The sequence below is a fragment of the Ovis canadensis genome, chromosome 6 (genome assembly GCF_042477335.2).
Source record: "Ovis canadensis isolate MfBH-ARS-UI-01 breed Bighorn chromosome 6, ARS-UI_OviCan_v2, whole genome shotgun sequence".
NCBI lineage: Eukaryota > Metazoa > Chordata > Mammalia > Artiodactyla > Bovidae > Ovis > Ovis canadensis.
In genome coordinates, this window is record NC_091250.1 from 132,707,307 (window position 1) to 132,722,781 (window position 15,475).

The window sequence follows — 15,475 nt, forward strand, 5'->3', positions numbered from 1 at the left end:
GTAATACTCTACAGGAGCCACCTTATCCCTCAAAAATCCCTAATTTGGGGATAGTGAAAAATGTACATAAATCATTCCAAATAAGACATGGGTAACATATACACGCCCTTGGCTGGTGGCTCAGAGGGTAAAGCATCTGCCTGCAGTGCAGGAGACCTGGGCTCGATCCCTGGGTTGGGAAGATCCCCTAGAGAAGGAAATGGCAACCCACTCCAGTATTCTTGCCCGGAAAATTCCATGGACTGAGGAGCCTGGTAGGCTACAGTTTATGGGGCTGCAAAGAGTCGGACACGACTGAGCGACTTAACTAACATATACACAGGAGCACACGACACGTACAAAGCAACCAACTTGTGCACATGTTTTCATCGAGCAGCACCCCAAGTCTTTCCCAGAAATTGGCAAGGCTATAAACTCCCAGACACAAACTCTGCTGAAAGCTTTTAAGTAAAAAGTGAGTAAAGAACTTCCATGACTGGCAATCACCAAGTTCAGTGACCAGTCCCTTTGTGTGTGCACGCTCAGCCGTGTCTGACTCTTTGCAATCCCACAAGCTATAGCCTGCCAGGTTCCTCCATCCATGGAATTTCCCAGGCAAGAATAGTGAAGTGGGATGCCATTTCCTTCTCCAGGGCATCTTCACGACCTAAGAATCGAACCCATGTGTCTTGCATCTCTTGCACTGGCAGACGGATTCTTGATTACTTGCACCAGCTGGGAAGCCCCTAGTCACTCACTACCCTGGCTCAAGCTACCCTTCCCTCTCTTCCTAACTGGTCCTGAAGCAACTAGTTTTGTCCACCTTTCTAACCATCCTTCTCATACACAGAACAGTGATTTTTCTAAAACACATATCTAACCCTGTTAAGTTCCCTTCTTAGAACTCAATTCAGTGATTTCCCACTTGGCCTTCAGATAAATGCTGAATTCCTCATTGTGGAGGCACACCACAGACCTTCTGTATTCTAGTTCCTGCCACCTCTCCAGCCTCATCTTATGTTTCAACCTTGGGGAATACCCCTCATGCTCTCCACTCTGGCTCCTCAGCTCCACCAGGGCCTGTACCACGACTATTTTTGTCCAAGCAAAAGCTTGGCACACAGAAGACCTCAAAATATCATGACTTAAAATATTAATGTATGAATTCTTAAAGGCCGGGGAAGCCCCTTCTTTTTCTTTACAAAGCATAAACATGCATATAACTCATAAAAAGAGCATACACTAGGAAGGCAGCTTGAAACTGTGCAGAGAACAATTGTTCGCTGAAAACAACTAGGAAAACAATGTGTAAAAAAGGCTGGGGAAGGAGGGGAGTCATGATTGTAGAAGGTTTACAAACACTGCCCTAAAGCAAGGTTTGAGTCCAAGTCGGAAGCTCAAGTTCAGGCCATACAGATGGCAGCATTATTTGAATGCTCTCAAACTCATAAGGAAAACCATCCCAACCCCTCAAAAAACAAACCACCAGAAAAACAAAGCCAAACGATTCCCTTCAACTTTTCTTTCATAACCAGTGGGCCCCCAAGCTCCTGGTCACTGAGTTCAAAGGTCTAGTTCTGCAGGCAGGGAACTCAGGCTGTGACCTTGGGCAGGCCGCTTCAGTCTTCCCGGCCACAAGCTGGAGCACAGCGTGCAGGACCGCAGAGCTGGAGACCCCAGGTCTGGTTCCAACAAAAGTGGCGCAGAAGAAGGAAGGTATGGCCGTGACAGTCCACGGGCAGGGGCTGGAGTTACACAAAAGCCCACGCCCCACGAAAACGCCTACCAAGGCTCTGAACTCTTCCCCTTTTCCCTCGACGGGTGAAGACGTGGAAAGTGGCCTGCGCCGAGTCCTGGGCTTCAGGTACCCGTCTCCAGGCGCCCGCCGCGGGCTCGGCCACAGGCCTCGGCGGCTACGCGTCCGGCCAGCGCGCGGAGCCTAAGACCCGCTGAGCTCTGCCCACCCCCCCGCCTCGAGCGTGCCAGCCTCGGCCCAGCCTGAAGGCGGCTCCGCCCGGCGGCCTCGCCAGCCCGCGGCGGCGGCCGCCCGAGCACACAAAGGGGGCGGCCTCGGCGGGGACGAAACCCTCGCCCGGCCTCCCTTCACGCCCGCGCCGGCCCGCGAGCGGCGCCCCTCCCGGCCTTCCCGGTGACCTTGGACGCGCCCCTCCCCGCCCCGCCGCCTCAGTTTCCCCGGCGACGCTAAGACGGCGGCGCCCAGGCTGCGGCCCGCCCGGGGCGGCCGACACCCGCGGCGAGGCCCTCCCCACTTCCGCGCCCGCGCCAGGCTCGTGCGGCCCCCGCGCGGGGCCCGGGGAGAGGCTCTCGGCCGCGGGTCGGGGCCCCAGAGGGGTCGGCCGCTCCCCGGCGGTTCCGCGGCGCCAAGGCCTCCTCAGGCCGCGCGAGGCCACCAGAACCCCCGAACCCGCCCGGCGCTGCCTTGCCGCCCGCGCCCCCCGCGAAGTCGAGCCCTGCCTGGCGCCGGGGAGGCTCAGCGGGCGCGGCGGTTGACGCACTCGAGCGAGGGAAGCACCTCCGCGAGCCGCTTCAGAGAAGACCTCCAGCAGACGACGCCGCCGCCGCCGCCTCAGCACCGACCCACTTCCTCTCCCGGGGCCTCGGCCCCGCCCCCACGCCTCCCTACTGGCCGCCGCCGTCCCTAACTCCCGCGGTCCGCCCGTGGAGAGGGCTCTATTTTCACTCCTATTGGACAACAAAACCATCTATCACCACTTTGAAACGCGCCTGCTTCCGGCCCCGCCCAGGCCCGCGAACTCAAAAAAGCTTCTGCCTTCCCGCGAGAGGAGCGGCCGGCGCCTCTCGGCGCGCAAGGCCTGCCGGGAGTCGTGGTCCCGGCTGGGACACGCCCCTCTCTCCACCTAGGTTCTCTGGAATCTCCGCCGCCTCCACTCTGGCCTCCTGACCGCGCCAGGCCCTGGACCCGCGCGCGGCTGGTTCCCGCGATCCCGTGCCTTTACCGGGCTGCTGGCGGAGATGGAAGGGAGGGGTGGGAAGCACGGACCAGCCCATCTGCGGGAAGCCGGAAGAGGCACTCAACCGGGCCGTCTGGGAGGGCTCCCCGGAGGGAGCTAGCTGAGCATCCAAAGCACTAGAATGGAGGAGAGCAGTTCCAGGAAAAGGGGGCCTGGGTGAACAAAGGTGGGCGCGCATGGCCAGGGAGCTGAAGGCTGCCCAGTAGGCCAGGGTGCAGGGGTTGGGAGCGACGGGGGTCGCGGGAGGCAAGACGCAGACCTCGGAGGGCTGGGAGTCTTGATTATTCCGAAGACTGTAGGTGTCAGGAAAGGGCTGAAGACGGACGAGAATTCCCGCCGGCTTCCGGCCCAGCCAGGTCCTAGGAAAGCGGGCCTGAAGGTCTCCCGGGTAACTCCCCGGAGTCAGAGTGTGGAGCCTGGATCGCTCTTGCCTGAGTTTGAATCCCAGCTCCAGGGTTCAGGCAGGTCCAGGGTTCCCTGGCCTGTTGTATGGAGAAGACAGCGGTGCCCACCTCAGGGGATCCTAAGACCCAACTCTGAGCACAGGTGTGTGCCAGCCCAGGTGGGGCTGCATGTCAGAATGGGGATTAGAGAGCCTGGTGGTGGCTTCCTCGAGTTTAGCTGCCAGAACTGGGCCTGGGCATGGATTTGGCAACCAGAAAAGGGCCCAACTTGTCTCTTTTTCTGAGAATACCAGATCGTCCCAATAGGACCATCCCACCTGGGACAGGCCCACACTGTGGCCAGGTGGAGAACTAGAGGGACCTCCAAGGCCACCTGAGGTCCAGGCTGTCACCTGGCACACTGCCGCTCCTGCTGGACCCTATCGGCCAAAGCAAGTCAGCTCAGATTCAAGGACTCTGCTTCTTGATGGGAGGTTACAAGGCAAGGAACATGGATACCAGGAGACACTGTTGCCATCCGTACAGCACAAGACAGGCCCTCAGGCCATAAACTCAGGGGATGGCCCAAGAGCTGCCCTCCAGGTTCCATGGGGTCTATATGAACAGAAGGCCCAGGTTCTCTCAAGGCACTCTGAGCAGCTGCCCAGTCCAGGAGGGCAGGTGGGGACCCTGTGGACTACCAACCAGCATCGTTCCCAATAGCACCCTGAGTTTGCTGGGCCACCACCTTTCCCCCTGCTCCAGAGGCCAGTCGGACAGGTGAAGGGAAATTCTCTGCCTTTGTCACAGAGCCTGCTTTAGGCCCCCATGCAGGCCTTCCGCCATTGCAGGGACTTGTTCAGCAGACCATGTTCAATCCAGTGAAGCTAGAGCTCAAGGCTTGGAAGACAGAGAGGTTTCCCTCCTAAGAGAGCTGCCAGGGAGAGATGGCCCTTCCTCCAGATGCTGTGAGATTGGAGCTGCTATCAACTTAGAGACAAAGCTCTTGGATCAGGCATGTCCTGAAGTCCACTCTACCTTTGAATTACCAGTTATAGAAGGTGACAGTTCCCCTTTTGGAGCCGTCTGGGCTCCTGAGGGACTCTCTTGGGGCAGGTCATCATCAGTGTATTCCCTCAATACCAAGTGAAATGGGTTTGAATGACTCAACAAAGGATGTAAGAAATGCCGTTTTTTTGTTTTGTTTTTTTTTTTTAATGAAATTTAATCTGCTCCCAGCTCTAATTTGACAGGGAGGTGGGAAATTCCTCTTTTTACCAGCCTCGGTTGCAGGGAAGTCCTGGGGTTCTGACACAGTTGAGAATATTGGGGGAGAACTCTGGTCTTTAGTCCGTTTCTGTCACTTTCAGATGGCCACCCTCCTGGTCTGGATGTGCTCTGGGGTTCTGCCTCCCCGCTCTGGGGTGCCCTCTTCTCCGCAGGCCCACAGAGGATGTGGGTATGGGGTCCCTCTCCTAGACATCCATCCCCTACCGCCTTGTACCCCACCACCTTGTACCCCACCGGCTTGCCCATCCTCTCCCAGGAGCCGCAGCACACTGCGTGGTCTTCACTCAGCCCGCTGGTCCTCAGCCACACACCTGCTGCCCAGGCCTGGGTCTGAGGACCAGGAGAATCAATCCGTTCCTGTCCAGGCCCTGGGCCAGGGCACCTGCCCAGCGGCTCCAACCTCATTCCTTCAGTGAGCCTGGGTAAGGCTGGGCCATACTCTAAGGGCCTCCAGGCCTAGCTTTGGGTCCCAGGGCTCGGGGCAGTTCACTTCACCTTTCTGAGCACCGGTGTTCTCACCAGCAGAAAGGGCATGGGGGACAGTTCCCAATTCCCTGGCCAATTCCCCCCATCCTCTGAGGTTTAGGAGATCAGGTGCGAGAAGGGCCAGTTGGTAGTGACTCAGTATCCTGGCCACTTCTAATTGCATCCGCACAACCACATATTCAGTCTTGGGGGATTAGGGCAGAGAACGGAGATTCCGGGGTTCCACGGGCACTGCGGGCTCCGGGAACTCGGGCGCGGGCGGGGGAAATGCCTACCGCTAGGCCGCAGGGAAGGGCAAGGATCTGGACCAGGGTGGCCATGTTTAGCACATTCGATACAAGACACCCCAATAAAGCTGAATTCCAGCGGATACGTTCTTAGCATGTTTGTCCCACGCAATAACTGGGTGTCCCGCCTTTTATTTGGCAACCCTGCTCTGGGCGGGCGGAGCGGGGCAGGGCCACGGCCCCGCGGTCTTCATTCGGGCTAGTGTCTCGGGGTCCTGGGTGGGGATGAGGGGAGGCCGCGCGGCTCAGGCGGCCCCGAGGCGGCGCGCGGCCCCGCATCCTGGCTGCTGCGCCTGCAGCCAGCGCTCGCGGCTCCGCTCCAGCTCCAGCCTGCGCTGCGCCTCCAGCTGTGCCTGCGGGAGGGCGAGCGGTGGAGGTCGGCGCGCGGCGCTGCGCCGCAGCCGGACGCGGCTTCCCTGCGCGCCCCCTACCCCGCACCTCGCGTCCCCGACCCCCGCGCGGCGCGCCCTCGCGGCCGCCGCCGGGCTCACCCGCTGCTTGGGGCGCACGGCCCGCGGCGCCGGCACGTGCCCCGGGGCCGCCCGCGCGCGCCGCTCGGCCGCCTTCTCCTGGATCCGGCGCCGCAGCTCCAGCACACGCTCGTCTTGGGAGGGCGCTCCGGCAGCCGCCCACCGCGCCTTCTTCTCCTCCCACCTGGGCGGGCGGAGGGGCCGGTTTAGGAGGGCCCCGCAGCGGTGGACCACAGGGTTTTAGGTGCCAGCGGACAGCGCCCCCACACCCCCGGGGAACCGCTCCGGGAGGGTTCTCCCCGGCGCCTCTTGTCTTTTTGCTCCTTGTATCTCACAGTTGAAAGAGTGTTCCACAGGTTTGCCTATGCACGTTTCCGGGGATGAGAAAAGCCACCGCCCTTTCATCTTACCCTGCCTTCCCCGCTCTTGCCTAGAGATTACTACTGCTAATATTCCACTCGGAGAAGGCAACGGCACCCCACTCCAGTCCTCTTGCCTGGAAAATCCCATGGACAGAGGAGCCTGGAAGGCTGCAGTCCATGGGGTCGCTGAGGCTCGGACACGACTGAGAGACTTGACTTTCACTTTTCACTTTCATGCATTGGAGAAAGAAATGGCAACCCACTCCACTGTACTTGCCTGGAGAATCCCAGAGACGGGGGAGCCTGGTAGGCTGCCGTCTATGGGGTTGCATAGAGTCAGACAGGACTGAAGTGACTTAGCAGTAGCAATATTCCTCTGTCTGTTTAGATCTTTCCATACCAGGCCCCACGGGGCCCAAAAAGTCACCACAGTGTTCCCCAAACAAAAAGGGTGTGTGTGTGTCCATGTGCTTTCCACTGAAAGAGATGTTTGACAACCAGATGCTACCTGTGACCTCATCCCCCACCTCCCCACCCCCACCCCACAAGCCCTAGTTTAAAAAGATAAAAGTTATAGTACTCAATCTTTCCAAGCTGTAGTGGACAGTTTTGGGATCCTTGGAGAAATGTGACCAGACAGGGTATTTAGATGGCACTGGGAGTCTCTGCTCGTTTCTAGCTGTGTCATTGTGCTGTGGTTATGTAGTGAAAGTGACGTCGCTCAGTCGTGTCTGACTCTTAGCAACCCTATGGACTGCAGCCCACCAGGCACCTCCGTCCATGGGGTTTTCCAGGCAAGAGTATTGGAGTAGGTTGCCACTGTGGTTATGTAGGGCTGTGTTTTTTCTCAGAAGATGCACACCAGAGCGTTTATGAGTGCAGTGTCCAAAACCCACATGGGCTTCCCTGGTGGCTCAGCTGGTAAAGAATCCGCCTGCAGTGCAGGAGACCCCGATTCAATTCTTGGGCTGGGAAGATTCCCCTGGAGAAGGGATAGGCTGCCCACTCCAGTATTCATGGGCTTCCCTGGTGGCTCAGACGGTAAAGACTCCGCCAGCAGTGCGGGAGACGTGGGTTCGATCCCTGGGTTGGGAAGATCCCCTGGAGAAGGGAAAGGCTGCCCACTCCAGTATTCTGGCCTGGAGAATTCCGAGGACAGAGGAGCCTACAGTCCAGTCGCAAAGAGTTGGACACGACTGACTAAGCACGCACTTCCCAGCATCCGCCCAAACCCATTAAGTAGCTGGCTCGCTATTAATGGATGAAGTGCAGGGCTAAAGGGTGTGGTCCGGCTCATTGGAGCCGTCACCGGAGGCTTTTTTTCCACCCTTTCTGAAGGCCTGAGACTTGTCTAAGAAAACAGTTGGGTGGGGGGAAGAGATTGCAAGGGAACTGACTGGAGGGTGGTGGATTGCTGCGAGGAAAACCCACGGGGGGAGGAGGGGAAAGGCAGGCTCCCTTCCCCTTGCCCAGGGTGCCCGCCCTGGGGTCGCCAGTACCCACCTCAGGGCTGCAGACCTCCCCATGGCGGCGCGGCAGAGCGCCACCTGCTCCACCGTGTCCCGCAATTCCTGGCTCTTGGTGCGCTTGCCCTGGATGATCTGGTCTCGCCGCTCCTCCTCCTGGCGACGCCGGGTCTCCTTAAGCAGGGCCAGCCGCTCACGCAACTCCACCACCGACATCTCCCCCTCCAAGCCATGGCCGGGGGTCTGCAGGAGGACCAGGGTAGGGAGATGCCCCAGGTCGGGAGCCAGGCCCAGCCTTTCTCGGGCAGCCCCGGCCCCTGGCTTTCCCCCTGCACCAGCTTCATCGTCCTTCCTGAAGGCCACAGGCCTGGCCCCGTGCCCAGGCGGCCTCCCGTCCTCTCAGCGGTGTTTGTGTGGCAATGTCCGCCATCTGGCTTCTCCCGCCTGGGCTCCCTCCACAGCCCTGACCTGCGCGGGGACAGCTCAGCTGGGGGCCTGTTGGGGCCCCCCATGGTACTCAGCCCTGTCTCCCCAGCCGGGACCTGGGGACCCAGCCAGAGAGCCCATCAGACTCTGCACAGCCTGGGACCAGGCCTACCCACCCCGGCCCATCCCCGGGTACCAGCCTGGCCTCTCGCAGTGTTTCCCACACTGGTCCCCAGGAGCTGCTGCCCGTCCAGCACACCTGCCACGTGGGCCTAGTGGGTCCCGGTAGCTCCCTCAACGCACAAGTCCATGAAGCTGCCTGGCCAGCCCCCGGAGTGCCAGAGGCCTCCCTGGACCAGGTCCTCTGGCACAGTGCACGGGGGGCAGCCGGGCATGAGTGGCCAGGTGGACCCCAGACTGCCTTCGGCCCTGGTGGGAATCATGGGTGCACCCTCCGCAGGATGCCAGGCCCAGGAAGATGTGGGGAAGCGCCCCTGCTGGAGGGTGCTGGAAGGGCACAGGCCGTGGGCTGCGGCCTCACCTGGGTCAGGTCCACCAGCTTGCCCCTGCGCGTGGGCTGAAACTCCAGGGCTCGCAGCTGGGAGACGAGGGCACGGCGCTGCCTCCGTTCCTCCTTGGCCGCCTCTGCGCTGCGCTGCAGCAGCTCCCGGTTCTCCTCTGTCACCTCCTGAGCTGGGGGCCGAGCGGGGCGCTGAGGGGCTCGGAGAGCAGCCGGCCAGCCCCGGGGGCGGGGGTAGCTCCCGGGAGGGCATGGCGCCCCCCCACCCCGACCCCCTACCTATCCGCCGGCGGCCCTTCCGGAGCTCGGTCTGTGCCACCCTGACGTTCTTCTGTGTCTCCATCACCTGCTCCACCAGCTCCTTCATGGACTTTTCCTCCTGGAGGCGCCTCTCCGTGCACCGCTGCATCAGCTCGGCTGTCTGGACACAACCGGCCGCCATCAGAGCTGCCCGCTCTGGCCCCTGAGCCGCTGAGGTTGGCCCTGAATCACTCGGGAACCTGGGTTTAGGCTTGCCAGCGTCTCGGGGGTCAGGCCTGCGGAGAAGTCCTACCTCACGCCCTCCTGGTGTCTGCGATGGGGGTGAGCCCAGAACCAGGCAGTCGCGACCCCGGATCAAACAGGGTCGCTGAGGAGGGCGGCCAACAGAGCCTGCCCAGTGATGACTCTAGCTGAGAGAGGAGGACCCTCCTTGCTTTGCAGCCGCATGGGGGCAGCTGTCCAGATTCTGCCCACGTCTGTGCACAGGCCAGGCCGGCCCTGGGGGAGCCCCAGGCATGGCCTGACGGTCCTCCCACACCTCTCTTTCTCCTGGAGCCTCTGAAATGCACGGTCCTGAACCGCAGGGCATGCTGCTGCCACTGTGAACCACGTCACAGGCCCTGCGTCCCCGCTCCCCTCTTCTGCTCTGCGCCAGGGGTTCCAGCCTCACCCACGTGTTCACTGGGACTGCAGTTGGCTTACTCTCGTGGCTCTTTCAGGGAATATATCACAACTCTTTGATCCATTCTACCATCAAGACACATTCAGGTTGTTTCCTGTTTGGCGCTATTGTGAACAATTCAGAATATTATTTTCAGTCTTCAAGATGCTACAGAGTGGACTTCCCTGGAGGTCCAGTGGTTAAGAATCTGCCTGACAATGCAAAGCTGAGCACTGAAGGATTGATGCTTTTGAACTGTGGTGTTCGAGAAGACTCTTGAGAGTCCCTTGGACTGCATGGAGATCCAACCAGTCCATCCTAAAGGAAATCAGTCCTGAATGTTCATTGGAAGGACTGATGCTGAAGCTGAAACTCCAATACTTTGGCCACCTGATGCAAAGAACTGACTCATTTGAAAAGAGCCTGATGTTGGGAAAGATTGAAGGTGGGAGGAGAAGGGGAAGACAGAGGATAAGATGGTTGGACGGCATCAACCGACTCAATGGACATGAGTTTGGGTAAACTCCGGGAGTTGGTGACGGGCAGGGAGGCCTGGCGTGCTGCAGTCCGTGGGGTCACAAAGTCGGCACGACTGAGCGACTGAACTGGACTGAGAGTACAGGGGACACAGGTTCGATCTCTGGTCTGGGAAGATGCCGTGTGCTGTGGGACAGCTAAGCCCATGCGTCACAACTACTGTAGCCTGTGTGCCCCAGGGCCCAGGCTCAGCGAGAAGAGAAGCCGCTGCTCACCACAGCTAGAGAAAGCCCACGCACAGCAACGAACACCCAGTGCAGCCAAAAAATAAATAGAAAATTCTTTAAAGACTCTCCATTTAAAACAGAAAAAAAGATTCCACAAAGGACAGTGTGGGATGTATACCTCCCGTCACTGCCCAGCGCCGCCAGGGGCTCTGGACTCCCAACCCCAGAGGTCTTGGCAGCTCGGGGTTCATTTCAGACCTCGTGGCACATGGAGGGTCCGCCTGTGGTGGTGGCGTGGACTCCAGGCACACTGGGCAGGAAGAAAGCCTTGGTGAAGCACTCTGCCAACACATATAAACTGGCTCATGGCCGCCCCTCTCCGTGCAGGTTCATCCCAGGTTCTAAGAAAAGGAACCAGGGTCTTTGGAGAGATGGCCACTTTACGGCTGAGGAGGAGAAGGTACAGGATGAGCCGGGAGCGTTTTATGGCATTGTAAAGGAAGGAGGGGGCCTCCCGAGTGGGTCAGCAGTAACAAACTGGCCTGCAGTGCAGGAGACGTGGGTTCAATCCCTGGGTCAGGAAGATCCCCTGGAGGAGAGCATGGCAACCCACTCCAGTATTCTTGCCTGGGATATCCCATGGACAGAGGAGCCTGGCAGGCTACAGTCCTTAGCAACTAGGCAACAACAAAAGTGACGTGCGTGCGAACTCGCTCAGTTGGTCTGACCCTGCGACTGTATGGACTGTTTGTTTTAAACAGTAAAAATGAACTTCCCTGGTGGCTCAGACGGTAGAGCATCTGCCCACAATGCGGGAGACCCGGGTTCAATCCTCCGGTCGGGAAGATCCCCTGGAGAAGGGAATGGCAACCCACCCCAGTATTCCTGGCTTGAGAATCCCATGGACAGAGGAGCCTGGTGGGCTACAGTCCATAGGTCACAAAGAGTTGGGACAAGAGTGATCGACTTCACTTTCTTTGAAAACTTTGTCATAAGTTCGAGAAATGCTTCGGCGGAAGTACAAGGTGAAAAAAAAAGCAGGCTCCCAGAACATGGAGGAGTCCTACCTCAAGTAACCAGCCTCTGTGCAAAGAAAGATGCCTGGTCTCTGGGTGCCCAGCTTGTCAGCAGCACAGAGAGGGCTGGGGGCCTCATCCACGGCTCCCAGCTCCGTGTAAGCCTCATGGAGCCCAGGAGCCCTGCGGCCAGCCGTGGAGAAGGCCCAGGGAGGGAGGGAGGCCAGGATTGTAGTTCTGCCGGGCAGATCGCCCCGCCCCGCCCCCTCGTCTCTGCCGGTGACTGGGGTGGCGGTGCTGCCTCCCCGACCATTCCCTGGCCCCCATCCGCTGTGGCCCTAATGTCAGCCCAGCATCGCTGATCAGAGAAGAGGGTGGAGTGCTCGAAGAAAGAGGGAGGCCAGAAAGCCGAACGGGTGGGCGGGCAGAGGGGCTGCGGCCTGGCTCTCTGGGCCGGCCAGCAGGAGGAGGGCAGGGGTCACCAGGGTGCCCGGAGCCCCGGGCCAGCTCTCGGCTCTGTCTGCTTGGACGTAGCCCTTGGGCCCGTGGTCCAGCCCGGAGTCCAGTCGGGGGCCAGCCTGGCCTCCCGCCTCCACAGCCAGTACCACCCTGCCCCAAGGAAGGGCCTTCAGCTGGAAGTTCAAGGGAACACGGACCGCGCCCAACAGCACCAAATAGAAGAATGCCCCAAGGGGCTCCTAAGGGAATAATCCACCCAACACTTCCGTGAAGCGCGCTCTCTGAACGGGCGCCCGTGGCAACCAGATTGGGAGGGTCCTGCAGCCTGTGGCTTTGTGTACGGGTTTTCTGGATTAAGTTCACTGTGACAACAGGTTGAAAAAGGAGATTATGTGAATTTCATCCGTTTTTCCCCCAATATAGTTACTTATTTCTATGGTTCATCAAATTATTTTTACAAGGGGATAACATTGGGAATTCCCTGGCTCTCCAGTGGTTAAGACTCTGCACTCCCACTGCAGGGGCACGGGTTCAATCCCTGGTCGAGGAACTAAGATCCCACAAGCTGAGCAGTGCAGCCAAAAAGAGAGGGGGGGAAGATGAAATTTAGTGAAGACAGTATATTCTGATTGTTTAACATCTTGAGACAGTGACAGAGCTACGCTCAGGACTTTGCAATTGTGTCCTTTTCAGCCCCATTGCTAGAGCGCCTTAATACTGGGGACCAGGGAAAAATCAGAAAAGCCCCCTGACCCCCAGCTATGGAAATCGACCCTGGGCTCTGCGAGGAGGCCCCGGGGCTCAGGAGAATAACTGAACGTGTGTCTCAAGAAGAGGAAATTCAGATGGGCCCCACACATCCTGCCCCTCAAAAGAAAGGACGTCCCGTGGCTCTAGATGGGCAGAGAGGACAGGGGAGGCTGGGTGGGGAGGGTGGGCCCCGTGGGCCGGGCCGTGGCCACGGAGCCTCCGGCCGACACAAAGTCCCATTAAGGCCCAGAGGTTAAGACTCGGCACTTCTACTGCAGGGGCTTGGATTCAATCCCTGGTTGAGGAACTAAGATCCCATATTGTGCGTGGTGTAGGAAAAATTAATAAATAAAATAAAGAACACTCGATTTAAATTAAAACCTTAGAAAAAAAACCTAAAATGATAGTTAAAAACAAGACAGAGGCTGTAAGAGTCACTAGTCCGGCATGAACAGCACAGGGAAAAATGAAACTTCCTCTTCAAATGCGCCTGTGCTAGTTGCTCAGCCACGCCCGACCCCTTGCGTGGCTTGTGACCCCATGGATCACACAGTCCATGGGACTCTCCAGTCCGGAATGCTAGAGTAGGCAGCCTTTCTCTTCTCCAGAGGATCTTCCCAGCCCGGGGATCGGACCCAGGTCTCCCACATTGCAGGCGGATTTTTCACCAGCCAAGCCATGTCTAATCTGTTAGTTTGCTCGTAAAACATAGTCGTCATCTAAACGCCTGCAGCTGGATGTCCCAGGAGCGGCGAGAGACGCCTCTGGACCCACTCGGGGTGGGGCAGTCAGGTTCAGCTTCATTCTGGGGACACGGCTCGGGGCTTGCAGTGCTGCCCAGTTATGCGGACAGTCGGCGGGCGAGATGCAGGGTGGTGGGAAGCCAAAGTGTTCTGTGCCTGCTTCCCAAGAGCAGCCCAGCTCCTGGAACACGGAAGGAGGCCCAAGGAGGAGTGAGGACCCCTGAGGCGTTAAGAGCGAGGCATTCGGGGGGGAAAGCCTGCGGGGGTGGGGGTGCTTTCCTCCCGGGAGGAGCTGCTCCCCCAGCACCTCGGATGGGTCGCCTGGACACAGTCTCGTCCCCAGCAAGGCCACTCATCAGGCCACAGCTTCTAGTCCAAGCCCTGGCCTCCAGCTGGACTAGTGACTTTTACAGCCTCCAGCGCCCACCCCTCTGATGGGGTCTCTGCCCCTCCAGGTGGCTCCCCCGGGCTCCTCTCAGGGTCTCCAGTCAAGGCAAGTGCTCGGCTGCTCAACTACAGCCCATTTTTGCCCTCCGTCCCCACCCCCCGCCCCCCGCCCCCCGCCTCTGGACATTTCCGCCTGAGTCCCAGGGACTCTCAAACTCCAGGGAGACTGCACGGGACTCATCCCAGGAAGGCACGGAAGGGTTAGCATTAAGAAATCCCTCATCCTGCGTCCGACATAGACTGGCGATTCATTTCACATGATAGTATACATGTTAGAATGTCATTCTCCCAAATCATCCCACCCTCTCCCTCTCCCTCTGAGTCCAAAAGTCCGTTATACACATCTGTGTCTCTTTCCCTGTCTTGCATACAGGGTCGTCATTGCCATCTTCCTAAATTCCATATATATGTGTTAGTATACTGCATGTTTGGGAAAGCATGTAAGAATTAAAGATTTTAAAATTAAAAAAATAAAAATAAAAAATAAAAATAAAATAAAATAAAATACTCATTAAAAAAAAAAAAAAGAAATCCCTCATACAATTCACCACATGCATAGAGGTTGGGAGGAAAAGTGGATTCTCTCCACAGACGCTGCAGAAGCCTTTACGAGAATCGACACCTGGAACGTCCACGTCTGGGAAGACGGCGGGGGGCTGGGGGGCAATTTCCTCCCTCCCACTCGGCACAGCTAAAAGCCCCAAATATAAGTTGTCAAACATACAGGGACTTCCCTGGTGGTCCAGTGGCCAAGGCTCTGTGCTTCCAATGCGGGAGGGGCCCGGGTTCGCTCCCCGGTCAGGGAGGTAGAGCGCACAGGCCGCCGCTAGCCCTTCCCTGGCGGCTCCGAGGTAAAGAGTTCACCTGCTGAGGCAGGCGACGACATGAGCTGGGTCCCTGGGTCGGGAAGCCCCCCGGGGAAGGGAATGGCCACCCACTCCAGTATTCTTGCCTGGGAAATCCCATGGACAGAGGAGCCTGGCGGGACATCGTTCCATGGAGTCACAAAAGAGCCAGCTGAATAACAATCACAATGAATACTGCAACTAAGACCTGGGACAGCCAAATGAATAAATATTAAAAAAAAAATACATAAGAAGACAGCTAACAGTGGAGGGAAGAGGGCCGGCAGGCTAGGACTGCAGGGCCTGAAGAATGGCACGGTGCTGGGGCCCCTGGTCTCTTTTTTACCTTCTAGGTTCTAGGCTGGGGGCTGAAGGCCCCCAAAATGCCACAAGTACAGACAAAAAAGTGCGACCAAAGCCTGCTTTCTCCAGCGAGTGTCAGCTGCTGTTGTCTGACTCTCTGCGACCGCATGGACTGAAGCCCCAGTCCACCAGGCTCCTCTGTCCATGAGATTTCCCAGGCAAGAAGACTGGAGTGGGTTGCTATTCCCTTCTCCAGGGGATCTTCTCCACCCAGGGATTGAACCTGGGTCTCCCTCACTACAGGCAGATTCTCTACCAGCTGAGCCTCTGGGGAAGCCAGGAGCCACCCAGAGAGACAGAAGACGGAGCAACGTGACCTGTGCTCCAGCCAGACACCACAGGCAAAACCTGGGCAAAGGCCAAGCGGGCGTGAGCTTCCTCAATCTGAGCAGGGGCCTGCCCTAGGGGTCCGGTGTGCCAGAGGAGAGCTGGCAGCAAGCTCAGCAACCTGGCGTCCACCCCCACCCGTGGGAACAAGGGTCCTTTCACCACCTCCCCCCCCCCCCCGACCAGGGTGGCGTCAGAGGAAGCTGAGGGCCAAGTGAGGGCTTTCCCTTCACGCTT

The 15,475-nt window shown here is 58.5% G+C and overlaps 2 protein-coding genes across 14 annotated transcripts in view; both read right to left on the reverse strand.

Moving 5' to 3' along the window:
* The window catches only part of RNF4 (ring finger protein 4), a 32,157-nt gene extending 29,544 nt beyond the window's left edge, over positions 1 to 2,613 (reverse strand). For 4 of the 12 annotated variants that reach the window (XR_011257908.1, XM_069594905.1, XM_069594901.1 and 1 more), the window contains exon 1: positions 2,496 to 2,605. The gene's annotated coding sequence lies outside the window, so the exon portion shown is untranslated. Of the gene's footprint in view, positions 1 to 2,454 lie in introns of all 12 variants that reach the window. The other 8 variants (XM_069594908.1, XM_069594904.1, XM_069594900.1 and 5 more) reach the window with 3 other exon arrangements.
* Positions 2,614 to 4,541: 1,928 nt separating this feature from the next.
* Positions 4,542 to 15,475, reverse strand: part of CFAP99 (cilia and flagella associated protein 99) — a 42,222-nt gene continuing 31,288 nt past the window's right edge. For both annotated transcript variants that reach the window (XM_069594897.1, XM_069594898.1), the window contains 5 exons: positions 8,942 to 9,083; positions 8,684 to 8,835; positions 7,754 to 7,959; positions 5,910 to 6,072; positions 4,542 to 5,771 (listed from right to left, as the gene is read on the reverse strand). In XM_069594897.1, coding sequence (XP_069450998.1) covers positions 5,664 to 5,771; positions 5,910 to 6,072; positions 7,754 to 7,959; positions 8,684 to 8,835; positions 8,942 to 9,083 — 771 coding nt within the window. In that variant the 3' untranslated portion in view covers positions 4,542 to 5,663. The remainder of the gene's footprint in view (positions 5,772 to 5,909; positions 6,073 to 7,753; positions 7,960 to 8,683; positions 8,836 to 8,941; positions 9,084 to 15,475) is intronic.